This window comes from Diplotaxodon limnothrissa, linkage group LG11, assembly GCF_057381915.1.
Source record: "Diplotaxodon limnothrissa isolate DT_005_m linkage group LG11, D_limnothrissa_male_GT1.1, whole genome shotgun sequence".
In the NCBI taxonomy this organism is placed as follows: Eukaryota; Metazoa; Chordata; class Actinopteri; order Cichliformes; family Cichlidae; genus Diplotaxodon; species Diplotaxodon limnothrissa.
This window is the reverse complement of record NC_140606.1, coordinates 18,853,850-18,881,206: the sequence shown is the minus strand read 5'-3', so window position 1 is coordinate 18,881,206 and position 27,357 is coordinate 18,853,850. Positions and strand designations below refer to the sequence as shown.

At 42.4% G+C, this 27,357-nt stretch overlaps 1 protein-coding gene across 1 annotated transcript in view; it reads left to right on the top strand.

The window, feature by feature from the left end:
• lars2 (leucyl-tRNA synthetase 2, mitochondrial) overlaps window positions 1–21,118 on the top strand; it is a 36,251-nt gene extending 15,133 nt beyond the window's left edge. Inside the window, exons 5-21 of the mRNA XM_085365263.1 lie at window positions 739–799; window positions 902–991; window positions 1,292–1,435; window positions 5,618–5,725; window positions 6,666–6,825; window positions 7,207–7,311; window positions 7,414–7,529; window positions 7,617–7,900; window positions 11,228–11,326; window positions 13,068–13,205; window positions 13,312–13,415; window positions 13,802–13,981; window positions 14,094–14,263; window positions 15,858–15,935; window positions 17,167–17,278; window positions 18,360–18,487; window positions 20,809–21,118. Of these exons, the coding sequence (XP_085221389.1) occupies window positions 739–799; window positions 902–991; window positions 1,292–1,435; window positions 5,618–5,725; window positions 6,666–6,825; window positions 7,207–7,311; window positions 7,414–7,529; window positions 7,617–7,900; window positions 11,228–11,326; window positions 13,068–13,205; window positions 13,312–13,415; window positions 13,802–13,981; window positions 14,094–14,263; window positions 15,858–15,935; window positions 17,167–17,278; window positions 18,360–18,487; window positions 20,809–20,988 (2,257 nt within the window). The 3' untranslated portion in view covers window positions 20,989–21,118. The remainder of the gene's footprint in view (window positions 1–738; window positions 800–901; window positions 992–1,291; window positions 1,436–5,617; window positions 5,726–6,665; window positions 6,826–7,206; window positions 7,312–7,413; window positions 7,530–7,616; window positions 7,901–11,227; window positions 11,327–13,067; window positions 13,206–13,311; window positions 13,416–13,801; window positions 13,982–14,093; window positions 14,264–15,857; window positions 15,936–17,166; window positions 17,279–18,359; window positions 18,488–20,808) is intronic.
• Window positions 21,119–27,357: the final 6,239 nt, after the last annotated feature.

The following is a 27,357-nucleotide window of genomic DNA, read 5'->3' as shown; positions in this document are numbered from 1 at the left end:
GTTGTCCAGACGTCTCTTTTGCAACACGTCACCGCTCTCTCTGCTTCACCTGGAGGTAAACCTGTCTCCTTATAGAGAAAATGGAGGCATGGCAGTATGCAGATTATATGCAGGCAGCACAAACCTGTTGGTTCAGAATGATTTAGTAACGTATGCATAGTGGTAAGAACAAAATAGGCTGGTGTACATGTTTCATAACTCCAAAGGTAATTTTGCTAAATGAGGGCTATTGTCATGTTCAAGAAACCAGTTTGTGGTGGTGGAGGTTTTGTGATATGGCCTGATATCCTGCTAGAAGAAGCTATTAGACGATGGGTGCACTGTTGTCATAAATGATGCTCAACTGATATTAAAGGTCCTAAAGTATGCCCAAAGAAAAACCTCTTCCACAGCATTACACCACCAGAAACCTGAAGCTTTGTTGGAAGGCAGAACAGATCCATGCTTTCATGTTGTTTGTACCAAATGCTGACCCTACCATCTAAAGCAGCAGAAATTAAGACTTAACAGACCAGGCAACATTTTTACAATCTTCTGTTGTCCAAATTTGGTGAGCATATGCCATCTGTAACCTCAGTTCCCTGTTCACAGCTGACAGAGTGGCACTGGATGCAGTCCTCTGTTGCTGATCAGTTTAGCTGATTAAATATTTGTGTTGAGCAGTTGAAAAGGTGTACCTAACAAAGTGGCCCATGAGTGCACTATATCCTAACTCTAGCGCCGTTCCTCTCGCTTCAGTAACATACAGTCTATGCGGGAGCAGCTGGACACTCTCGGGCTTTGCTTCAACTGGGACCGGGTAAGCAGCACGTGATGATGAGCTGAGCATCAGACAGAGAGTTTTGGCAGCTTTCAGGCCCCTTTTGCTCCCTTTTGAGTCTGATTCTCACTTTCCTGACAGGAAGTGACCACTTGCCTCCCAGACTACTACAGGTGGACGCAGTATCTATTTATCAAGCTCTTTGAAGCGGGACTGGCATACCAAAAAGAGGTATTAATCGTATTTGCGCTCTGGTTTATCCTGGATTTCTTTTAAATGAATAATATGACTTGCGCAGGTTTCAGATCCCTGACTGGTACAGTAATGATTGAAGCAGCTCAGAGTTTTCTCTTTGACTGGATTAAATGGTAGACAGGCTGGAAAAAACATTTTTCATTTTGTGTAATAAAATGCAGTGGCCTTAAAATATGCTTTTAAATATGAGCTACTTCTTAAGCTGTGCTTTTCAATTTGTGAGCTCATGTGTGCCGTTTGGGTGTGTGCTGTGTGCGTGCATGTGTGTTATCCAAGGCTGTGGTGAACTGGGACCCTGTTGATCAGACGGTGCTGGCTGATGAACAGGTGGATGAAAATGGGCACTCCTGGAGGTCTGGAGCTCTGGTGGAGCAGAAGCTACTCACACAATGGTTCATCAAGACTACAAACTATGCCAAGGTATGACTGTACCGCGTGTGTGTGAGAGGCAGTGCTAGAGATACACCAGTATGTGTGTGACAAGCAGCATCTGAATGGCTGACCAGAAACTTCATGTGGGCAAAAATGAGCTGCGGAGCCCTCTGATAACAATCATGGCTGACACTTCAGTAACAGCAGCTGCAGTCCTGCTTCTCTGGTTCTGCAATCAGACCCCTGGAGACCATCATTTATAGCCTGGCATCTCTACTTCAAGGAAAAAGAGACCAGAAGCCTCAGTAATACCACCAGGTGGCCTGGCTGGCTGATGAGAAGCCTCCACCTTTAAGCAGAGGGGTGAACAGGGCTGGTGCACGGTGAAATTAGCCGTTTTGGACTTACATGAATCAGCCTCAGAAAGAAAGTTCATACATTTTTCATGGAACTCATGCATGTGTGTGCATGTGCTTGCACATAGAAATACACTGTACAGGCAGGTACCTATAAAAGAGAAAAGTTTGGCTTTATGTGCTCAGTGCTTGAACACTTTAAACTCGAATTTATCTTAGTTTGTTTACTGAGTTGAGAAAAATTGGGTAGAAATGTTTCTAATAACATTTTTTGTTTCTAGAGCTGCAATGAGGAATTACATTCATGTTTAGTTAATGTTAGTTGATCTTAATTTTGTGGGGCATCTTTTTTGGTGTCTAAATGTGCAGAAAATCTCCCAAAAATTGCAATACCAACAAAATAATTCAGCTTCAAAGCCATCCAAAACTTTAAACATAGTCAGAGATACAGAACATCAAAGCAGTAAATCCTCACATTTGCCTAGCAAAAAAACAAAGTTTGACATCTCTGCATTCAAATTATGGGTTCAGTCACTGCCTGATTATTTCAGCTCTTCTTGTTTCCATCACAATATAAAAGAAAGCATAAGCAAGTTTTTGTGAGTGGGGTTTCATTTCATACTGAGGTAACATTGAAACCAGTGCCTGGGCGGTGTGAAATAAATGTAAAAAAGAAAAACATTGGAAATGATGCAAAACACATGTAATTTCCAATAAAACAAACCCCAAACTTGCGAGAGCACCAGCGCGTCCGTTTGAGGGTTTTATTCGCTGCTTTGTCACTTTGATTAAAAAAATAATTTCGTCCGCAGTCGGCTGTCGCTCAGGTTCAGCCGCGGCGCCGAAGTCGCCCGTGCGTGTCCGTGTCAGAGGTTTGAGCGGAGGTGGAAGCAGCCTACTGTGACAATGTGTTCCTGCATTTCTAATTTTCTCTGAAGAGCAGAGAAGTGGGAAGGAAGGAAGAGGAAGGTGTTAAGGGAGAGAAGTGAGAGAGACAGATGGAGGGAAAGGCGGACCGTGTCAAACCAGAGCGTGACAAATAAAAAGCGATGTAATTGGACTGTGATTTCCTTTTTTTTTTTTTTTTTTATTTCTGTCCGCTCGCCTCTAAACGTGTTCGAGTCTGTTAGACAACATTAACTTCAGGTAGAGCTGGGCGATATGAGATTTTTTCATATCACGATATGTTTTTTTCATTTCAGTCGATAACGATATCTATCACGATATAAGCCAAATAACTATATTTGTAAGATTTAAATGTGCCGTTGCTCACAAGTAAAATGTGAAATAATCAGCAGCTTGTTTTGATTTAAATATTTATTTCTCATAATAAGTTCAACAGGGTAGATGTACTTAAGGAACATGAGACTTTTTCAGATAAATAAAGGCAAATATTGCAAACTACACAAAAGGCAGCCGCTAAAGCGTTTAAGTTTCAAAATAGAACAAACGAAACAGACTAAATTGTCAATTCCACTTAGAAACAAAATATTAATTCTAAAAATAAATCTTAGTTTGTTTTACAGAAGAACAGACAAAACTGACTAACTTTTGTCAATATCAAATAAACTGAGAACTAAAAGGAAATTCTCAATCTCTCCTTGTTGTATAGCTTAGCTTTTCAAACAGTTTTAACAGTTACTTTAGTCTGACAAAAGCCGAATGACGAATTAGCGCTTCCAGTCAGAGACTGAGGCTACGTCCACACGTACACGGGTATTTTTGAAAACGGAGATTTTCCGTTTTCGTTTTAAAAAATAATCCCGTCCACACATAAAGGCAGAAATGAAGGAAAACGCTGCTATGAACATGCCAAAGCAGCAGGTGGCGCTAGATTCCTAACCGTGCAGAAATGTTGGCCAATCAGAAGTCTAGAAGCCTCGGTGGGAAAAAGTAAACAAAGCTGGGGCATAGAAGCAGAACAGAGTCGTATGTGTGGAGGGACAGTAACTGTGTGTATATGTAAGCATTTAAACACTGCAGAGAGTAGAATTAACAGTAACAGTATTGTAGAAATTCATTTCACCGAAACAATAACGTGGCGCACAGTGTGACGCATGCACCAGTTTATTGTATTTCCAGACTTGCTTTCGGCACAATTTACAGTGCACGCTACTCTGTTTTTTGTCAGACTTGAAATAGCCGAAATACCTTCACACTACGGAACTTCTATGGCTCTTCCGTTCGACAATCTCTCCGGCATTGGAACCATCATCTGTTTTCTCTTCGGTCACGCTCAGTTGATTTTTCTAGTCGGCACACTCATTTCCTCCATTACCCGCTGGCTGCTTCCCAAACAAACACACGTGCGGCTTGGCACTTGTGCTGTACGTAACAAGTCACGCGACGTGATGCTGCGGCTGTGATTGGTTCGGCTCTGCGCTACTTAATTTGGATTGGCTGACCTTTTTTTTTTTTTTTTTTTTTTTTAAGAGGACAAGAGCGGCGAGGTCTATCGCGATAGCTTAATTTCTCTATCGAGTAAAAGTTATATCGCGATACATATCGTTATCGTTCTATCGCCCAGCTCTAACTTCAGGCAATATTTATTCAGTTTAGCTGTCAAGTTATTCCACATTGTGCAACGACTGTGTATTATTACTAAGATGGATCCTTTTTTTTTCTTCCCATGTGGAGCGTGCAGGATGCTAAATGATCACATGGCAGGAGCAGGAGTTTTCAATTTCATGCATAATCACACTTGTTGCACTCAGACAAATGCTGCCTGCCTATTACACCACAACTGACATCTAAATGATTCACAAAAAGCGAGAGCTCAGTGCGCCGCTCACGTGCAGTATTGTTCAAATAGCTTCCAGAAATGTTTGATTTCCTCCAAGTAAATTAACACCCGACAACTGAACCCACTTCCAAAGTACAGCTGTTTGTGTGTTTCCTCACTGTGTTAATATATTTCCCAGAAGTGTACTTGACATGTCTCACTCACACATGCACACACACAGTCCTTGGTTACTCTTATTTCATGCTCGAGCTTTTCTTTGTTGCCAGGGACTCATGTCCTTGCTGTTAATGTTTTTTCTGGCTTTTGTGAGAAAAACACTCACTGCCTTTCACTTTAAAGCCGTGCCCGATTCTCACTCGTAGCTTTTTTTTCGTCATCTTTGTTTTGCTGTGTCTCCTTCCAGCAGCCTCTCAGTCACGCTGACACACGTTCTTCGGGATTTATGCCCCTTTTTTCCCCTCTCGCTCTGAAGGGAATCCATAACTGACGAGCTGCACTCATGCTAGCGATGACTATGGCTAGTGTTTATGTTCGTATTGATAACTCTGTGATGAGGTACTGCATGCTGAACTGCACCACGATGGGGTGGAGGGGTGGTTTGTGGGTAATAGATGCTGACAGACTGAAAAGGAAATTGAGAATTATAACATCTCTGGCCTCAGACCAGCTGTGGCTTTTTGGCTTGAGCCTTGTTGATATTCATAGCTTCCTTTAATCATGCAGTATAAATGTTGTTGTGTGTCTGGGTGTGTGTGTGTGTGTGTGTGTGTGTGGGGTGGGGGGGGGGGGGGGGGGGTGTATGGGCTTATGGGTGTGTATGTGAAGTGTGGGTGTGTGAGGTAGTGTGCACACTATATAGGCGATTGCTTTGCGATATCCAGGAAAGAGGGCGAGCAGAGGTCACAATTTTTGAGAATCCCTTTTTGTCTGCATAATGTGACCTGGTCGGCTCTGCTGCTTTGTCAAAATAAATTGGCTGCGCTTTGAAAGAGGCCACACGGAATTGGAGTCAATTGCATTATCCTAGACAGCCACATACTAATAGGAATATCTCTTTTCCACAGTGAAGTGGAAAATTAGCTCCTTCCAAACTTGTACAAAGTAGTAAACTTGTGGCTTTATCTCTTTCAGCCCCTCCTGGACGCCCTGCAGGACCTTCCAGAGTGGTACGGGGTCAAAGCCATGCAGGCAAACTGGATTGGAGAGTGCACCGGATGCTACTTCGACTTCAAACTGAAGGTGGATCTCGACTCCTTTCTCTCTCCTCTTCACTTTTCTTGTTTTCTTTCAGTCTCTCAGCACTTTCCCAGCAAGTGCTCCCTCTTCTGTGCTTCTGTTTTTCATCTCTTTCACCCCGAGCACTGATTGCCTGCTTTGAGTTTCTTTGACAGCTCTCTTTTTATCTGTTTCTATTAAAATCATGTACCAAAACATCGAAATCCATACTTATTATTTGCTTTCACTGCATCTGCTACAAGTAGCAATTTACCCAAACAGATGATGTCGCAGATTACTTGCTGCTGAAAGTCGTATTTAGGCTTCTTCACAAGCCTGTTGTCTCAAACTGAGAGACATCAAAAAGCCAACTGAGAACCCAATTACTGGCATTATTAAAGCAGTTTTCCTTAAAAATAAAAATCACTCAAGTCGGTTCTTTAATTGAGATATTTTGTAGTATTTTTATATTTATAGAGGAAAGAGGGTTGGATAATAATTGGAAAGGGTTGTTATGAAGGAATGTAAAATTAAAGTAAAAACTAGAGTTTGTAAAATGCTGCTGTTAATTGCAATTATCTCCTATCAGTATGATTTTTAGCGTGATGGGTACTAATTGTTAATTAGAATATCCTTAAATAACTGTGCGCCATCTAAAAGTGATCTCAGGATGTTTATTGTAGCTAAAAGAGCCCAGTAAGCCCTGAAGGTGTTTTATATGTCTGAGTCACTGTGGTCAAGTTTTATAAGCTGTGATTCAAAATTTGTGTATATATATATATATATATATATGTGTGTATATGTTATAAAAATCATAAAAATGCTAACCGTTGCTTTGTTCTAGTTTTATTTGCCATCTTACAGAAATATGGAATAGAAAGCCAGCAGGTCCTCGCTGTTTATTCGACCTCTGTGCCGCTGTGGATGTGACAGTTTCCCACATGCCTCCTCTCTTATTTTCCAGGTGAATGGGAAGGAAACAGGAGAGACCCTGTCAGCCTACAGCTCCTCCCCGGAGACGGTGTACGGAGCTGCTTACCTGGCCATCCTGCCCTCCCACAGACTGCTGCACGGCAGTAGCTCAGTGCGCTCCGCTCTGCAGGAAGCCTTTCAGCCAGGCAGAGGTTGGCATCTCTCCACACTCGCAACCAGCTTGTGCTCAGGCTGTTTTCAAACTGGAGTTTACACACTTTAATATGTTCTTGTATGATTACTAGCTTTTCTTTGAAGAATTGCGAACTATATTTTTTATACACTTCATTAAAGTTTTGTATTGTACTTGTCTTTATGTGTTCCATATCCTGGAGTGGATGCATGTTGGATACCTTGCGCTAATGTAAATATTTAATTTCGAACACAGTCGAGGTTTGGTTGTAGAAGCTGCAGTGGACTGTTTGTTAATTGGGTTCCCCTTGAACTAGTCTCAGTGGTGAACAGTTGTTGATAATGAGCTGCCAGGGGAAGCAGCGCTGCCTCTCATTCCCCTCCTGCCCTTTGCTCTTCAGACTCCCTGACAGACATCACCGCTCACAACCTGTTCACCGGCCGTGAGGTTCCCCTGGTCATCTCACACAAGGAGACTTTTGATGACTATCTGGATACTGTGGTTGGTGCGTTATGAACAAGTAAAAAGGATTGAAATAAGCAGCATCTTATGTCTGTTGAGTGCTTTTACCTTCTTGACATGTTCATGCTGCACATGTATGTTACAGGTGTCCCAGACTGTAATGAAGAGGATCTGTCTGTAGCTAGAGCTCTGAATCTGAGTTGGGCATCAGTGCTGAAAACTCGTGAAGATGGGACACAAACCCTCATCAACTCTGAGGAGGTCAGCACTAATACTAATCATTCTTTAATAAAAAGCAAACAACACTATTTTCATTCTTTTGTCCCTCTTCTTTTATCTGTTGCATAGTTCTCAGGCCTTACCAGAGATCAAGCCTTTAACTCTATTACCCAGAAGGCCAAAGAACAGAAGGTTGGAGGCTACCTAACCAGCTCCAAGCTCAGAGATTGGTTGATATCCAGACAGCGATACTGGGGCACACCCATCCCTGTGGTGCACTGTGGGTCATGCGGTCCGGTCGCCGTCCCTGAGGAGGAGTTACCAGTTACTCTGCCAAAGCTGCCATCGATTACAGGAAAAGGGGCGTCGCCTCTAGAAGCAGCACATGACTGGGTCAACTGCAAATGTCCCAGGTGAGAACGCTGAGTATTATCAGCCCTGTATAACGCACAGCAGGACTGTAGACTTCATTTATCCCACTTCATGTGTCTCATTAACCTTTCGTGCCATTACAAACAAATAGATAAGCAGTGTATAAGAAGGAGGGAAGGAGAAGGTACAGGATGTGACATCTTTCTTAAATCCTTAAAAATGGAGAATTAGTATTTGTAAATTGTCTATAACACGCAGTGATGCTCACAGGGCCTTACGTTCCTTCCTAATATTCAAATTAATGTAGAAAATGCACAGGAAAGAGTAGCAGCTAGGAGGTGCTGAACCCTCTGTTATGCTTTTATAGACCACACAATAACAGTTTTAATGAGTGCATATAATTACTACTATAGCCTGTACTTGTTATACTGGTCAGCTGCAGTTTATTATCTAAGAACAAACATATAATGCATAAAGTGTCAGTGTCACTGCAGCCAGAAAATGCAGCTTGGGAAGCTGTTTATAGCAGCTTTTGTCATTTATGCACCTTAACATTTGCTTACAAGAGTCCAAAGAGTTTGTTGGCTACCATTGAGTGAGCCATATTATTTATTGCATAGCTGCAAATAAAATTCTTCAAAAGGCGCAAACTCCACAAAGAATGGCTGAGAGGTCTTTTTTTGTATTAGATTAACTGGAACAAGGCCCCACAAACAGGAAAAATAGCAATAGAGCAAAATCGTATTCTTGCATCAGGATTAAACATGTTTACGTCTGCTATAATGTTGAATCATTTAAAATAGAAGTCTCTGGTGACCGTTCGAGGAACTGCCTCGGAGGTCACTGCTCTGGTTCTTTTCTACAATTTGAAAAATCCGGTCCGATTAGTGTGGGAACTCCTGAATATGTTCACTCCAATCAAGCCTTTTGTTCAGTTCTGTATCTCATAGATCCCATTTGTACAAGTATCACTGGATCAACACCATCTCCTGAAGCACTGTTAGTATTAGCATCAGCACAGCCACACGTCCGTCTATGTCATACTGTATATGAGATACACAGTGTTATTCCTTTTCTAGCACAGCATAAGCGTTTTGGGGAAATGATCATGCCTGTTATGGCGTTTGTGGCCGCCTTTCCTTCCTGTGTTTCCTCAGGAGAACAACACTGACAAAATGAGATCGCTGTCAATCGGGCCTGAGAGGACTGACAGCTTTACAGGAACACTTTGCATTGAGTGCAAGCCTGTAAATTGCATGATTAATACTTTTGTTCATTCGGGGTTATGTAATCAGTGGCATCTCTGACACGAGCAGCATGAGATGATGATGATGATGATGATGATGGGTGTTATATAAGCCAGCTGTGTCTCGAGAGATGCACACGAATGCCCTACAAGCACGGACATACATGCATTTACCTTTTATGCACAGTGCCTAATCATTCACACACACGGACACACACACACACATCTCAGCAGCTCATCAGTGAATGTGCTGAATGCAGAATGACTGCTCAACTGGCGTCTCCAGAGCGCCTTGCTGACATGGGAATTCCTCTCTGAATAAGACTAATCACCGCCATGGCACCATGTTGATTAAAACCAAGGCCCACTCAGTCGCAGATGGCACAAGTCATCAGATTGTGTTCACTCACTTCCACAAAGCTACTATAATTCCCCCCCATCAGCAGTGATTGATGGCTATAATCGCAAAGACGCCGTTATCTCCTCTCTTCCCATCTCCCCTCCGTTGTTAAGTGTCTGTTGAAATTTGTTCTCGTCACTTGTCGACCATGTCCAATTAAAGTTTGCGAGGAACACAGACGGGCAGGGCGATGAGAGATGGGTGGCAGGAATGCAGTTTTGTCTGTCCTTGACGAAGTCATTTCCTGCGTGCTCATCTTTGTCTCATAACCTCTGCAGTTCTGTAAATTGGTCTGCCAACTGAACCCTGAGCTTTGATTTAGTCTGGTTTAAGAAGGTGTGCGTGCAGGTGTGGGTTTGCAGGTAAAAGGCGAGACTGCTTAGTTAGCACAACACCAACATATGAGCAGGTGGACACACAGCAGATTGGGGCCACGTTGCTGTAGTGGAGAGCTTTCGAGTGGACAGCTGCCTCCTTTAGCTGCATCTGTTTGAGAGCCTTTTGGCTTTTTCTGGCTCACCCTCCAAACACACACGCACATTTTACACACTCTCTCCAGCACAGGTTTGTTTTAGCTACCAACTTTTGTTGTTGGGCTCCTTTCATGGCTTAGAGAAGGCCCATCTCTGGACAGAGCACCTTTGTGTCATCAAATCTCATCCTCAGTAGTCTGGGACCAGCTGTCCATCAAATAGCCACAATCTGACTCCTGATTGGTCCATACTGGCCTGTCTGAGGAAGGAGAGGAGCATCCTTTTTCTTTCTTTCTTTCTTTGTGCACACTAATTTTCTCTTTCCATTTGAGCGCTTTTGTGATAGACTGGGTTTTGTTATACTGCTGGGTTTTCATCATATGAAATAACACCTGACTTCCAAATATTAACTGTGCTACACCTTAGCCTTGTTGCTAGGCAACCTCCAGCTCTTAACTCATCATCACAGCCTTATTATAGACTGGTATGGTAGGTGGTCGAGGAGTTTTTGCCTCTCTACGTGCGCGTGTCTGACTAAAAAAATGTGACTGTGAGATGAATCAGAACGCGTCGAGCAGTAGACGGAGTTTAAGATGAAACGGAGGCATCCCACGAGGTCCAGGAGACGACACCAGCTCCGCTGCACACACTGTAGCAAAGCTCAGAGCTGTTTCTCTGTTTGTCTTTCTGGGACACTGATTTTAAATCTTTTGAGACTCATTATAAGTAAAAGGCAGATGCTTTCACCGTTCCATTAAATGCTTTTAAACTGAAGCAGAAGTACTCTCCAAAAGCCCCGCCTCCTTCCCCCTCTTTGCCGATGTCCTCTCCTGCACTGTGAAAGTGTTGCTGGCAGATTCGCATCACATACCCAAGTGCTGTTTGGCTTGGATAGAGAGGGGCACAAGGTGGCATTTCCAACACAAACACATGATCGTGTGTGCGTCCTGCCAGTTCTTTTCCTGTTAGCACAGCCTGTTAGTCAGGGCACAAGAACAGAGCTCTGGTGCCAGGCTGGCTTCAGCTGTGCTTCTCCACGGGGACATGACCCCCACAGCCAGATGCAGGCAGCGTTACACACACACACATGCGCGCGCACACCCACGTTAATCACATAATGAGCCATTTTCTCTGAGCATACAAACAGACATCATTCATTTGTTCACTTTCTAATTTATCAGCCTGTTTTTTTTGTTGTTTTTTTTCCCAGTCCTTCCTTTGCCAACTCTCTCTTTGTCTCTCCTGTCAGATGCAAGGGCCCAGCGAGAAGGGAAACTGACACCATGGACACATTTGTGGACTCGGCCTGGTATTATTTTAGATACACAGACCCTCACAATGCATACAGGTATAAACAGCCTCCTCTTGAAGCTTTAATATGTTCCTGTTCATCCATCTCTGGCTCAATGAGGCCAACAAATGTAGACTTATTTACTTTTCTTTCTTGCATCTTTTTTTCTTACCTTCTTTCTCACCTTTTATTACAATCGTATTTGTTTAAAAGAAAACGAGAAAAGAGGAAGTTGCAAAAGGTTCTCCAGCAGTAGGAGAAGAAGCATGTCTGTCTATTTAGATATGAAGAAAGGTCGCTGTGTAATCGCTGTGTAAATACAAACTCTATAAGTGCTATTGGTGTAAGTTGTACTCAAACTATGATTATGCTCATTGTTAGATCACCCACTCTCTCTCCCACTTGCCTGCTTGAAACACTTGTATTGGGTTGTGTACACGCAGATATGCATACGCACTTCCCTGAAAGTTGCACTCTTTGCCGATAGAGATTATGGAGCAATGGCCGTCACCTGCTGGGGTGGCGGTGATACCCTGAGCTTAACAAAAGAGATTAATTTCCCAGTGCCCTGACCTAGCCGTAAAGCTGCTTTAAAAAGGGAGGGGGACTGCTCTCTCCATCACTTTTCTTTGCCGGACAGATTACAGCACAACAGAAAAAGCAATTACACCATTTGTGCATTTCAGTTGGATTGCTGAGCCGTATACACGCGGGGTGGGGGGTTGGGAGCGAAAATGGGAAGCGAGTGATGTTTTAAAGTAGCAAGTGCGATGAAGGAAATGGGAACAGGGTGTTATGTATTAGACTTCCTTGGCCTCTTGCCAGAAGTGAGTCCGAATTATTTTCAGCTTTGTGAGTTCATAACTCCCCTCCACCCCGGTTCAATTATCTGGAGGTGCTATCAGGCACAGAGGGAGGGTTGGAGGCAGAGACGTGTGAAGGAGAGTAATGATGTAAGTCTTCCCTAAAAAGCGTCATTACCGATACTCCATCATGACAGCCAGGCTGACTACACGCGGCTGTCCTGCCAAGATCTGAAAGCAATAGTCATAGTTTCACTATTAACTTGTGATGGCAGCCAAAATGTAAGAAGGCATTACTTTGGTACTTTTTTCTGAGTCTGAAGAAACTGAAGAGGCTTCACGATGCTTCTTTTCCTCTCTGGATTCTCGTGTGTCAGATTAAGCCTGCCCCCTGGAGGAAGACGGCGTGCATGTCTACCAAAGCACGTAACTACAAACTAGTCTCATCTGAAAAAATGCCTACTGGGATTATAATTGGGCATTTTGCAGCTTTGAGTTGCTAATTCATTCATTTTTGGCATTGATTTTAAACATCAAAGTGCTTCAAGTGCAGATAACAAAATGACAAAGACATGAACGAGAAAACATAAACTGAATCAATTAAAATTAAAAAAAGGTAAAATAAATGATTACTGTGTAGTATTATGGCGTTAAGTGAGCAAAAGATAAAAGTTACATCGTGATAGAGCAAACCAGCAGCCTCTGTGTTTACTGAAAAGACTTCTTCCACAACATTGGTTTGTGTGGACAGATGATGATGTTTGCACAATCATTTATAGCGTCTGTGAGAGCCCAAAAAAGCTCCTATATGAAACTCAACAGACCTCATTTTAGGAAGGAAGAGATCATTCAAGGTCTTCAGAAATCCTGTCCCCTTCTTCACTGACACTTCTTCACCCTTCTTATTGTTCCTTTTCAGTTTAGCATTGCTCTTGATATTACTTTAGGCTAGTAAATGAAGTGAGCACCTCTTTAAATGTCCTCTCCGTCTTCAGGCCTTTTGAGCGCCACTTGGCAGACCACTGGCTTCCTGTGGACGTGTACATCGGAGGGAAGGAACACGCTGTTATGCACTTGTACTATGCTCGCTTCCTCTGTCATTTCTGCAAGGATCAGGGTCTTGTGGGTCACAGGTGGGGTACACTGTGGTTTATGTGTATGTTTGTTTTTGTTTTTATTTAGTGTGCATTTGAATTTTGAGAGTGTTTGTAAGTGAAACACTCTCTTTATGTGTTACAGGGAACCTTTTCGGAAGCTCCTGGTCCAGGGTCTGATCAAGGGCCAGACGTTTAAGCTTGCAGGCAGTGGCCAGTACCTAAAGAGAGAAGAAATAAACTTCACAGGTACATGCTGCGTGCAGCTGGAGGGTGTTTGTTAATGTGACACATTTGTAACAAGTAGAAAGGAGGGGGGCTCGGAGAAATGACTGATCTTTTTTCTCTGTAATGTGTGGTAACACTGCCTCCCCGCCTCCTTCTAGCGTTGTTAGCGAGAAGCCTTCTTCATTTAAGCGCTTCAGATCGCACTTTTCCAGTTGAATGACGGGTTAATCAGACACTCTCAGGAAAAGCCAAATCACATAAAATCCTTTGAAGATACCAAAACACTGTTATACTTAGCATTTAAGGATTTATTGATTGGTAACAAGATAAACAAGAGATACTGCTAGTTATCAAAGTAGGACGTCTATTGATCCCAGCTATCTCTGACCCCATCCTGTTTCTTCCAGATAAGGAGCCAGTGGCTCTGAGTGGCGGTCACGTTGAGGTGACGTGGGAGAAGATGAGCAAGTCCAAACACAACGGGCTGGACCCCCAAGACGTGGTCCAGCAGTACGGCGTGGACACAGTACGACTATACATCCTCTATGCGGCACCGCCTGAACAGGACATCCTGTGGAATGCTAAGAGTGAGAAGAGTCTGCAAAATTACACAGACAAGTTACTCATGATGTGTGAACTTAAATAAATCTTGTAAAAACATGCTCTTTCCTGTGTCCTGTGTGTGTTGACCCACTCCAGCCGATGCTCTTGCTGGCGTTCTACGATGGCAGTCTCGACTGTGGCAGCTGGTGACCAAGCTGAGAGCAGCACGGCAGCTCGGAGATGTCCCCAACCCCAGGCTGCTGAAAAAGAAAGAGCTCGCAGAGGCCAAAAAGATCTGGGAGAACAAGAACTACGCAATTCAAGAGGTAACTGCTCTGCAGCCTAAAGGCCTTTACACACCGAGCGCGTCGTGATGATGAGTTGGTCCTGATGTTTCTAAACAAGAAAGGGAAGAAACTGAGATTCTGGGTTCATCCAATTCTCACTAGAAGGCAGCAGAAGGCAGACTTAATGGTTTGATCCAGGAGTTGAAGCTGTATAATGGCTGCTTTTGTCCATATTTCATGATGTCAGTTGGGCACTTTAAGCTCTTTTTGACAGAGCTAGGATCACATCTGTGTGTTTAGCTGTGTGTCTGAAGTAAAACAGTATTCTTTTACTATTTCCGTATCATCATTTTGAGCTACGAACACATTTATTCCCAAATGCAGTCTAACATATCAAGTGTGTTTATTCGGATCCGAAAAATTGAGCTTGTTTCGAAAAAAGTCAGTGCTGCAAATTTGTCTGTGTGAGCAGCTCCAGTGAGAACGAGTGAATCCAACTCCAGGCCTTGAGGGCCGGTGTCCTGAAGGTTTTAGATGTGTGCTTGATCCAACACAGTTGATTTAAATGTCTAAATAACCTCCTCAACGTGTCTTGAAGTTCTGCAGAGGCCTGGGAATGAACTATTCATTTGAATCAGATGTGTTGACCCAGAGTGATGTCTATAACCTGCAGGACACCGGCCCTTGAGGCCTGGAGTTGGACACCCCTGGCTTAAGCGTCTCATTGTGACATTAAACTGTGACATATTGCAGCACTTCTCACCAGCAGGGGTCAGATATGTGCCCGTTGTCAAATCTCGGGTTGTCAGTGAGATTTAACATTCACTGTCCTTCGGCAACATATTGCATCTGTCATTTTGCTCCGTTTTGAATTTCGCTCTCAGCTTGTTCCTCTTATCTGTGCTAAAGTTGTTGATGCCTGGTATTAATTAATATCCTTCAGCCTTTTGCCACTTTGTTAATTGTTACAGTTGGAAGGCACGTTAAGAAGTCTTTTCTCATTTATAAGGCACCAAATGACAGCAAGTAATATATCACTCGTTACACAGTCTCGCAGTACAAAGTCCTGAGTTGTGACATTTCAGTGCTAAACATCCGTCGCAACCTGAAACCCCTGGAATAAAGGGTAGCAGCAGAAGGCGCTGGAAATTGATTTTAAACTGTCTCCTTTCACACTTTATAAATAGCCTTCTCTGGCTGCCAGGTTTGATAGTCGCTCTCTACCCCCCGCCTCCCACCTCAAGGCCATTGCTTTCAAAGGACCTCAGGCTGTTTGCCCTAAGCCCTCAAAGCCGAGGCTGTCCTTTGATCTGTCCCTCAAAAGCCTCGTTGATAAACCTGCTCCCTGTGGACCCTCCCAAATGGCTCCCTTTTCCATGAAAGCTGAGCAGGGGAATGTTGACTCACTTTGTGGCTTCAGCTGGTCCACATGACAATAACAGACTGGAGGCCCGTCTTCTGAACCTGTCATTGTTTTCCAGTGATTCATCAGAGGCACACTCTGTAATAATAAGTGACAACACCAACCCATCTGGAAGCAGCCATATGTCTAGGATCCAGAAACGCATCATAAAGCCTCAGACTGTTGTTTTTACTCACCAACTGTGCCGTGTTTCTCTGTTGGTGTTTTCAGGTGACGACTCACTTCACAGAGGACTTCCTGTTCAACGCAGCCATATCTCGCCTAATGGGACTCACTAACACACTGAGCGTGAGTGCACTCTCTTATATCTTGAAGGACAGTAATGTGCAAAAAAGTCTATTTCATTATATTTTATTTCCAAGGAGCCAGACTTCCTCTTGTAATTTTTTAATGTGGTCACAGACGATGGTTCTCCAGGGTTTCTGAAGGTCTTTCAAGGTTTTTCTGTGGACATTGGCTGCTTTTTCACTCATTTTCAGTCCAGTCTCTGTTTCTTTCGTTGAATCCATGAAAAATGCCTAAGATAACATAGTTTGACAGGCATAAAATTATATTTTTGCACCAAGCGCTAAAGCGCTATTAGCCTAAAACTTAGCTAAAAATAAATAAATACATCAATACATCAGATGAGCAACATCTAAAGTCATGTCCTTAAGAAATAGGAAAAGGAATCCAGAAAAGAGCTGATAAAGGACCTGATAGGTCTTAGTGTAGCTGTCAAGAAGCTATTCTTAAGGCAGGGACAAATAGCTGAGGAGTGACATCAGAATCAGTGGTAGCATGTTTGATGGAGTGATGAATCCAACTGTGAAATTTTTGTTGTTAATATGTACAGAGGAGCCAGGAGAGAGATACAACAGCAAGTGTGTACAGTCATCTTTAACACAGTTGAAGCTCTGTCGTGGTTTGAGAGCCAGTGGTCATGGAGATCTTGTCCAAACAAAGTAGAATCAGATTTTGATCCATCATCAAGAAAGTGCTTGATTGGCAGCAGTTTCATTTTTCAGCATGACAATGATCTCAAACACACTGCCAGTGCAGTAAAAGCATACCTGCATAGAAAAACATCAATCAGTTGTAGATTGGCCTCCTCAAAGCCTGGACCTCAACATTGTTGAAGCAGTGTGGGATCATCCTGACACTGAATAAGACAGCGAACATCCAAACAGCATTAATGTTTGTCCTTCAAGATGCCTGGAAAACTGTTCCTAAAACTGCTTAAAGAAATGACAAGAAAGCTGCCTAAGAGAGTTCAGGCTGTTGAAGAATAAAAGTGATCACACCAAATATTGACTTTAAAGCTCATTGTACAAACTCTGTTTTTGCCTTCTATACTGTACTTTCGTCAGTGTTCTCACGTTTCAGTAAATCATTGCACCTATTTCCCCATTTTCCTTGCAAAATATGAATAAATGAGGCGTGACTCAACTGAGGCGAACTAACTGCAAATATGGTACAAGTATTGTTTGAACTGAACACACTGGAAATCACATTTTCTCCACTGCTTCTGTGTGTCTAGAGTGCAACAGTCAGGCTGTTGCAACACAGCGTGGAGTTTGAGGAAGCTCTGGCTGCCCTGGTTATGATGACAGCACCCATGGCCCCTCACTTAGCTTCTGAGCTTTGGGCAGGTTGGTGAAGTTCATGTGCATATTTAATGTAAAGAAGAAATGTGTCACATGATGACACACACAGCTTCTTACACTTAACCGCTTGTCGGATGATATTTAAATAGTTGTAAATGAGGATAATTTTGGTGTGTAAAAGAGGAAGCGGCCTCTGCTAAACTTCTAATTTACACTAGTGAACACCCAACGATGAGTGGTGATGATCAGTACACTCTGCCTGAAATAAACAGTGCTGAGAAGCTAAACAACAGAAAGGAAGCTCTAGCGTCACTTTCTGTGTCTCGTGTGGAAGCGTGCCCTTGCGCTGCCCTGGAGGACATCCTTTTCTTTTCATGGATGCACGGACGCGAGCTTTCTGCATACAGCCGAGAGAGGAGAGAACCAGAAAACAGAGTCCAGCTGAAAGGAAAGCGTATAGCGTGTGTGCTGGTTTTAATGAGTGACAATGAGCACGTTTTGTGTTTGTGTGTGCTCATGTACATCATGTACGTATAGCAGAAGAAGCTATAGAAGCTTAAGTTGTTTTTTAGTGAAACAAAGTTGAGCACGATAGCATCAGCAAACTTCGTTTTGTTTATTGTCCTACCCCCACCCCATTTAAAAAAATTAAAAAAATTCCTCAGTTATTCAGCTTACTCGAGTTTCACTGCATAGTTTCCCCGGTACGTGTTCGTCATGTTTTGCCCCCACAGTCTGAGAATCACCAATGCAGAGCGTTATAAACAGGACATACAAGATGTGTGACCTCTGCCGCACTGTACTTTACTCTCTGAGCCCTTCATCGTAATTTCACACACACAGTGCAGGATAGAGGAAGTTCACATCCTTCCCTTGGGCCTCCAGAGGACAGGAGCTCGCTGTAAGAATAGCTGCGTCGTTGTTGTATGACCCATTACCGAGATGTTGTCTCAGCATAAAGATTAACAAATACAAGCAACATTAAAGTAATCCGCAGAACTAAAAATTAAATGTGTATATAACTTTTCTTTCTTTAAAAAAACAAACATTTCTGGCTGACTCTTTTGTACCTCCGCATACGTTTCCTGAGAGTCGGCAAATATTGTCCATGTTGGGTCTTTCCCAGGTCTTTGCCAGGTGAAACACCCCCTCAGCCCCATCCTCCAACATGAAGGGGATGTCCTGCAGCAGTCCTGGCCGACTGTGGACCCAGAGTATCTGGAGGTCCCTGACTTTGTGGAATTGTCTGTACTGGTAAGTTCAGATAAACGTGAACTCACTCAATATGCATCACTGCTGAAGGTTCTGACTCTGTGACCGAACAATAAATACAGAAATAAATGGTTGTCAAAGTTAAATGAAGCGCTTACATTTCCTAATTCCTTTTCTTTTGTTGGTCATTGCACTTGTACATGTAAACATTGTGAAGACAACCTGCTGAAGTTCAAACTGAGCATCAGAATGCGGAAGAAAGGTCGTGTAAGTGAACATGGAATGATTGTTGGTGTCAGATGGGCTGTTCTGAGTATTTCAGAAACTACTGGGATTTTCCCACCCAACTGTCTCTGGAGTTTATACAGAATGGTCTGACAAAGCAAAACTATCCACTGAGCAAACGTTCTGTGGGTGAAAATACCTTGTTGATGCCAGAGGTCAGGGGACAATGGCCAGACTGCTTTGAGCTGATAGCAACAGGAATTCAAATAACCACCAGTAACAATCAGGGAACACTCCATATTATGGTGGTTAACACATTTACCTAACATGCAGAATAATCCTCAGTTTGACACTGGGAGGAGACACAAACTGGACAACAGAAGATTAGAGAAATGTCTTGATTTCTGCTGTGATATTTGGATGTTAGGTTCAGAATTTGGTGTTTAAAAAAAGACAAAACGCATGTATCCATAAATAATGCTGGTGATGGTGTTCTAATGGCACACATTAGTCCCTTAGTACCAATGTTTTAACACCTACCTGAGTATTGCTGATGCTCATGTCTGTCCCTTTAAATGTGCACTCAAATGCCACCAGTCACCAGATCTCATCCAGTCGAGCACCCTTGGTGGTCCAATCCAGTACTACCAAGGTGTACCTAACAAAGTGGCCAGTGAGTGTATATACAGAACTTTATTAAGACTGTTTTTCTCATACGTCCTCTAGCATTTCCTGAAACTCTCCACTTTTACTTCCATGATTACTTCCATAGTCTGTAATTTTCAGGAGAGCCTATGATTAGCCTCTGTGTGCTTGTGCGCGCGCGGATAGATGTCTTTACAAGTTCGTGCGTACCTGTGTGTTTATGCGTCAGCATGTCGGACACTGTGCTTAAAGTTAAAAAGACAAGTTGGTCAGTAATTAGAAGTTAAGAACAGAGTTCCTGCCTTGCTGTCACTCACTCACTCGTGTACTTTCTTTACAAAAAACCCAACAAAAAAAACGCCTGTTAGCCAAAATGAAGCCTGTGACTGGTTCTAAGCTGAGTACATCATCATCGGGAATTCAAGTATCGGTGTTTTTCAACATGCAAAGACAATCAGAGGATGTATCCAGCTGTGATAGTGTTTTGTTTTTTTTTTAAAAGAAAATCCATTTGTATCAGAGTGCTATTCTTCGTTCTGCCCTGGATATCCACTAGGCTAATAGATAAAAGCTCCAACTGCTGTAATGTGACTATTTTCTCTTTTAGGAGGTAGTATCCCCCTGAGAAAACCTGCTAATCCCTTCTCACACGCACACACACCTGTGATTTCAACAAACACTACGCTGAATAACAGCGCTGCTCATTCACTTGAGTTTTACGTGGAAAAAGAGACGAGAAACACGAGACAGAAATGGGTGTGTCCACTTATTCTATTCCCACTACAGAGATATAAATCTCATTGCAGTGACATTTTGGGAAATCAGCACATTTCTGTGTAAATACTCAGTTAGGTAAGGGTTACCTTAGCAAGAAGAAGTAGTGTTTATGGTTAGGACGGGTCTCCAGGAAACCCACCAGCACACGTCTGAGTGCGGGTGGGTGTGCCCAGTTCTGTTCTCACAATACTCCATATGTATTTTCCGTGTCTTAGTGAAAATAATACTCTTTTACACATCTCTGAGTCACACGCACTGTATATATATTTGAGCTTCCATTGCTCAGTGATGATGATGATGGTGGTGGTTTTCCCTTAGACTGAGCGCTCTGTTGTGGCTTTCCTCACTCTCAGTCCTCTAATCACGTACTCGGGTTTGTCCCAGAATGGAGGCCAATCCCGAGCACACGCACACACAAGCGTGCACACCCTTAATTTACAACCACCTAAAAGCAGCATCATGTTCAGCGTGTGCACACATACATTTGCTTCCAAACATACAAGACCGAGTGTCCTTACCATGCGTACCACTAACTATGTGTTTTAAAGGATGCACTGTATATGTAGAGGGAAAAGGTGGAGTCTGCTATTTTAGGAGTTTTGTGCCAGTTTATAATACAACTTTCAATGGCAGTACTTTTGTTTTTCAAAATAACCGAATGGAAAAAAACTTTCAGTAACTTCTTTCATCTGTCGCCTTCTGTTTCTTACTCTTAGATAAACAACAAGTCCTGTGGCATGGTGACCGTCCCTGTGCAGGTGTCCAAAGATACCAGTCGGGTACAGCAGCTGGTTCTGGAGAGCCCCGTCGGACAGAAGTTTCTGCGCGAACGCAGCATAAAGAGAGCCATCTTATCTCCCAGGACTGCTCTCATCAACTTCCTTGTTGATGAGTGACACTGGATTGTTCACCACTGCTTTTGAGACAGACAAAAGAGGTGGACTTTTTAAAAATCTATTTAAGAAAACCTGAAAGGCTGAACGTCAGTTCAGATAAAAATTGAATGATATCAATGTAAATATCTATATAGGCATTTTATTTATGTTTTCTATTTTAATAAAAGAGCAACTGCAGGTTTCCAGTCTCTTTAATGCAGCACCTATCTTTTCTAAATCAGACTCCCAATTATTCAGGACCTCACCTCCACCCAAAGACCACTTTAGATTCCAGTCATTGTTCACATTCTCTACCTTAAGCATCGCACTCACAGCTTCACACCTCTCAATCTACCAATGCACGTCTCAGCCAAGTCATGCAGCTGTGCCTTATCAGCACTTGTGTGCACCTCCGAGCCTGTTTTTGGGCTGCACAGACATAGACTGCCATTTGGCTACTGGATGCGGCGCTGCGTGAACCCTGGCCAGCTGGAGTTAACTGAAGGGCCTCACGCGGTCAGGGGATTTTTAACCTTGCCACCGCATCATTTGTTCTGTCCCTCATGGCCAACTATGCCTATTCATGGGCTCTGTGTCTTGACATTAGACCAACATGACTCAGCCCTTAGCGCTGTCCTGGCAGAGCGCACACACCAGAGGCACTGAAATGTATCTGTGAACACGCCTACTGGCCTATCTGGAATGAGTATGAGTAAGCAGTCACTTGATATGTAAAACAATTTCCCCCTCGTCAAGTTATTGTGCCCACACCTCCGATTAGTTGAGTTTTTTAAAGCTATATGGATAATAGCTAAGGACATGCTTTTAATTTGATAAGAATCATATTGGCCAGCTTGCAGCTGATAAAATCATGGCTTGCTGTATATATTGTTTTTAGTTACTCATGCTGAATTTTTAAAATGTGCAGACGCACAAAAAAAATGTTTCTTACTGACCCCCTCAATCCTTTTCCCATATTTTGGTGCTTTATCTCTCAGCATCAGGTGACAGGAAGAGGCTCACAAGAGAGACAGAATAACAGGAAGTGAAACCAGGAATTAGAGGAGGGGAGTAAAGAACTTTAACTCTGTTCGTTGTTTTTCTCATTGTCACAATGGCTTGATGCCGTCGCAACCGAAAACAAAGCGAGACAAAGAAACGGAGGCATTTACCTTCTCTGTGCTCATCTCTGTGTCACACATTCAAACAGTCTGTTTTAAAATAGGCATTACAACCAGAAGGAGTTTGTTTTTAAACCCCTGATCTCTTCCTTTTTTGCAGCTCTTTTCACACCTTCATTTACTTTTCTCACTGGTAACAGCAGCTAATAAGCATGGCTGAACTTCAGGTGGCCTCAAAAATGGGCCCTGAGTTGCTGTTTCATTAAACAACAGTTACACTGTTGCTCTCTTTAGAGCAGTCTGAGTGACATGATAGAAAATCCTTCCTGGACTAAAGTTAGCCCCTTTGAATAAATTTGATCTGAACTGCAGTGATGCATTCGTTTTGTCACTTTCAGCTCATGGCATCATTTAACATTTTTTATCATCTCTGCAGTTTCCATGACGACGAGGATCATTGAAAAGGCAACAATAATCCACTGTGACTCACTTTCTCTTCAGATCGCAGTCATACCCTTTCTTACACAAGACATGTACAGCGTGGATTGTCTTTGATGAGATTAACTAAATCACTCCTCTGCCTCTTGAGAAATTCTGCTGTTGAGACGGATGAGGGTGGAGCACACAGCAGCGCAGTCCCGGTCACCCTCCATTGCAGCAGTCGAGTCCCTGGACTGGGGCTGTGTGTTCCCACAGGGGGACGTTGTAATGCCACAGCTCATTATCTTGCAGGATGACCTCAAGGCTGGAAAAGTAGTCATCTGTGGGTACTCTTTGCTTACACAATGAGCTCACACACAGTTTCATTAGTTCCTTAATTGTATTTGAAACGAAACTCTTGGGTAGTGTGTGATTATACACTTAACTGCCACACCTTAATTTATTAATTTGCAATACTGTGCAAAAGTTTTAAGTCACCCTTCATTTACTTATATTTTAAATCTGAAATAGGTGCAGTGATTTACTGAAAGATGTTAGAAAATAGATCGAAATGGAGTATGTAAGGCAAAAACTGAGTTGGTACCATTCTGATGAGTCTGAAAGACAACACTTAGTATGGCCGTCTTTATTCTTCAACACAACCTAAACTCTCTTGCCGTTTCTTTAAGTAGTCTTCAGGAATAGTTCTACAGGCTTCATGAAGGACATTCAAAGCTCTTTGGATGTTTGCTGCTTTTTTTCTGTTCTCTATCAGGATGATCTCACACTGCTTCAATAATGTTGCGATCTGGGTTCTGGGGTGGCCAGTCCATGGCTGATGGGGTTCCACTGTGCGTATCTAGATACGCTTTTACTGCACTGGAAGTGTTTGGGATTATTATCAAGCTAAAAAATGAAACCATGGCCAATCAATTGCTTTCCATATGGTATTCCATGGTGGATCAGAATCACAATTCCATTTTGACAAGATTCCCAACACAGCTGGCTGAAATCCAGCTCCAAAACCAGGACACTTTGACGAGCCCACTGTGTTTTACAGACGTTTGTAGACACTCTGTTGCACATCTTCCCTGAGCTCCTCGCTACATACTGATGACAATTTGAACCACAATTTTCAAATTTGGATTCATCACTCCATCAGACCTGTTGTCACTGATTTTTCAGTCCAGTTCTTGAGTAATTTGGGATACCTCAGCCTTTTCATCTTGTTCCCCTTCCTTAAGAATTGCTTCCTGACAGCCACCCTTCCACTGAGACCATTTCTCATGAAATTTCAGTGAACAGTCGATGAATCAACTGAAGGGTCAGGTGTTTGTTAAGGACATAATTTTTAAATTCAGTTCATCTGCTGTAGATAGTTTGCTTGAATGATTTCACAGGTCAGTATTGAGTGGCTTAAACAAACAAAACAAAAAGAAAACATTCATCTGAAAAAGGTCAGGTACAAGGACTGGACTAAAAATGAAAAGACTTTTAGAAAGCCTGGAGAAATACTGCTCAAGACCACTTAAAAAATGACACAGTCTGGCTGCTTGGAAGCAAAATGTAAAGAAATAAGGAGTGGTTTAAGACGATCCACTCTAGATTATGTTTACTGTGCCGGCTATATCCCTCTCTGTGCAGAGGAACACTTTCTAAGGTGTTTTGTTTTGTATTGAAAGGATCCATGTATAATCTTAGTACAAACACCGATGTCCTCACTGTAAAGCTGTCCAAGGCTGTATCATAAAGCATTGGCCAGTGTTCATTCTTCCTTTGCTGTTCTTTCATCCATCTTTACATGCAGGTTTTTCAAACATATCTATTTATTCCACCTATTTCCATCTAACCAGTCAAATTGTTGTGTCTTGTCACGTAGAGTTGTTACTGCTAATGCTTCAAAGTAAAAGCCGACAATTCCACAAACTGCATCTGCTTTTATGGAAGCGTTAATGCCTTACAACAACAAAAAAGACTTCTGAGCATTAGTTTAAGAATATATGGCATTATCTGCTGTGCAGATTTCATTAACTGCTACATTTTCATTGCTTGTTTACAAAATGCCTTGGCACATATCCTTATAAAAGAGTAACAACAGAGCTTTGGATTCCTGGAAATAATAGTAGTTAGTGCTACTAACTGTCCCCTCTAAGATATGATGTAACCATGAACATGTAGGAAGTCTGAAACCTGGCTTTTTTTGTTTGTTTGTTTATATCCCATTTTTCTCTTTTAATGAGGCTCTAATGACACAATTACCATAACGGGTGAAATTAAATGAGCTCATGTTTTCCAGAGTTATTGTCACCACATGCTTGGATTTTCCCCATAGATATTTAGCAAAGTAAATGCAGAACATAGCAACACCAATATTATGGATGGCACACAGATAATATTCAAAATAGTTTTTAATTTAAGTCAGTCTGGAGATATAATTTTGTCACTTTTATGATGCTTTCTCAAATGTTTAGTTTATTACGTTTTGTACAAGACATCCAGGGTTCAAATCCAGGACACTCACTGCAATTTCATGTCAGAGTGCCATGTTAGCAACATTTTAGATATAAGATTTTGGACATATTCATTAATGTCCCACACTGCATGCTGCAACTGCATCTTTATTTGAAATAAATAATATTTTATAACTTTGTGGATGCTGGTCAATTTATTTAAGCAATAACACATTTGAGCAGCTGCTCTGGTTTGTCCTTTTTCCCCTTCTTTACAGCAATAGTGCTCCCAGCTGTCCTGATGAATGTGTTTAAGGGGTAAGTAAAGCAAGTTAGGCCTCCTGCTTAGGGGGGGGGGGGGGGTGATTGCATTACAGTGACTGTTTCTTCAGGCTAAACCTTTTACTTTTATTATGCCACCAGGTTTCATATATATATATACACCACAGACTTCAGCCACTGCACAGAGACATGCCATCTTCAGAAGTTTTCTGATGACTCTGTGGTGGTTGGATGCATCAGCAGGGATGATGAGACAGAGTACCGGGCTGTGGTCGACTCCTTTGTCACGTGGTGTGAGCAGAATCATCTGCAGCTCAACGTGGCAAAGACCAAGGAACTGATCGTGGACTTCAGGAAGACCAGGAAACACTTGACCCCTGTTTCAATCCAGGGGGTCAGTGTTGACATTGTGGAGGACTATAAATACCTTGGAGTACACATTGACAATAAACTGGACTGGGCTAAAAACACCACAGCACTTTACAGGAAGGGCCAGAGTCGTCTCTATTTTTTGAGGCGACTGAGGTCCTTCAACATCTGCCAGAAAATGCTGAGGATTTTCTATGAGTCTGTGGTGGCCAGTGCGATCCTCTATGCTGTTGCATGCTGGGGGAGCAGGCTGAGGGTCGCAGATGCCAACAGACTTAATAAACTGATCCGTAAGGCCAGCAATGTTGTGGGGATGGAGCTGGACTCCCTCAAGGTGGTGTCGGAGAGGCGGATGCTGTCCAAGATAAAGACAATGTTGGATAACACCTCCCACCCACTCCATGACATGTTGGTCAGTCACAGGAGCTCGTTCAGTGAGAGACTGAGATTACCGAAAAGCACCACTGAACGACACAGGAAATCATTCCTGCCTGTGGCCATCTCCCTGTACAACGCATCCACTTAACACACTGTTTGCTGCTACAACTACACATGTTTCTTTTCCAAATATTTATTTATAAGTGACTTATGTATGTATGTATGTATGTATATATATATATGTATATATTGTACTATTCTTAGTTAGCGTATTGTCTGTCTTGTCTTAATGTTGGTTTAAAATGGAGCACTGTAACAAAAAATAATTTCCCCCAGGGATCAATAAAGTATTCTGATTCTGATTCTGATTCTGATATATTTTCACAATAACTGTGGCTGTCAGACAACATAAGCACACTCAGGCTTTATGTAGGACGCATAAAATATTTTCTGTCTACACATTATGAGTTTGTCCTGCTGCACCCCAACTCTGCCTCAAATATTCCAGACGGGTCAGGACACAATGCAAAGGGGTTACACTGTGTGTGTGTGTGTGTGTGTGTGTGTGTGTGTGTGTGTGTGTGTGTGTGTGTGTGTGTTTTGCATGAACAGGAATGTGTGATGTCATTCAGCAATAAACAGACAGGCCTGTTAATACCCAAACCACATAAAAACACACCCATGCAGTAGTTACTGTACAGCTTTATGAATATTAAATTACACAGATTGTTATGAGAAGTGGGACTAGTTTAAGCAGTTGTGTCAGGGGCTATACTTTATTTACTTTTTAAATCTTATTTTACCAATGCTATTTAATAACAAGTAACACGTTACTTTAAGTAATTTCAAGTTCCAGCTTCTGCCTTCTTTTATTTCCATATACAAATTGTCTTCATTTTTTCTACCCTCAACAGTGAACCCGTTATTGTCAGGATTGTGATTGCACCCTGTTGCCTGTTTAAATAAAGGCAACAATAACACACGTCCTTCCATGGAAATGTGAAGTTATTAATAACGGTATAAAATGTAAAAAATAAATTTTAAAAAATGTCCAGTTTAAGAACAATAAAACAATGAAAATAAAGATTAGTAGAGGTTAGGGAAGTGGAATGGTTTTTTTTTCTTCTTTTTCCTCGAAGAAGAACGGGAATTGAGTCAACTCGGTGATATTTTTAAAGATGACACATGATGTATGGAACAATTAACAGAATGGATGCCTGCGAGCTGAGCTATTTTAAAACCAGATATATGGTATCTGGTTACATAAATAACGCTGATTAATGGCTGGTGTGTGGGAAAGCTCTTATCTTACTTGTCCTACTTGATTTGAGCGCTGTGCCTTTAAAGGAACAAACTGCTCCGTCGTTAAG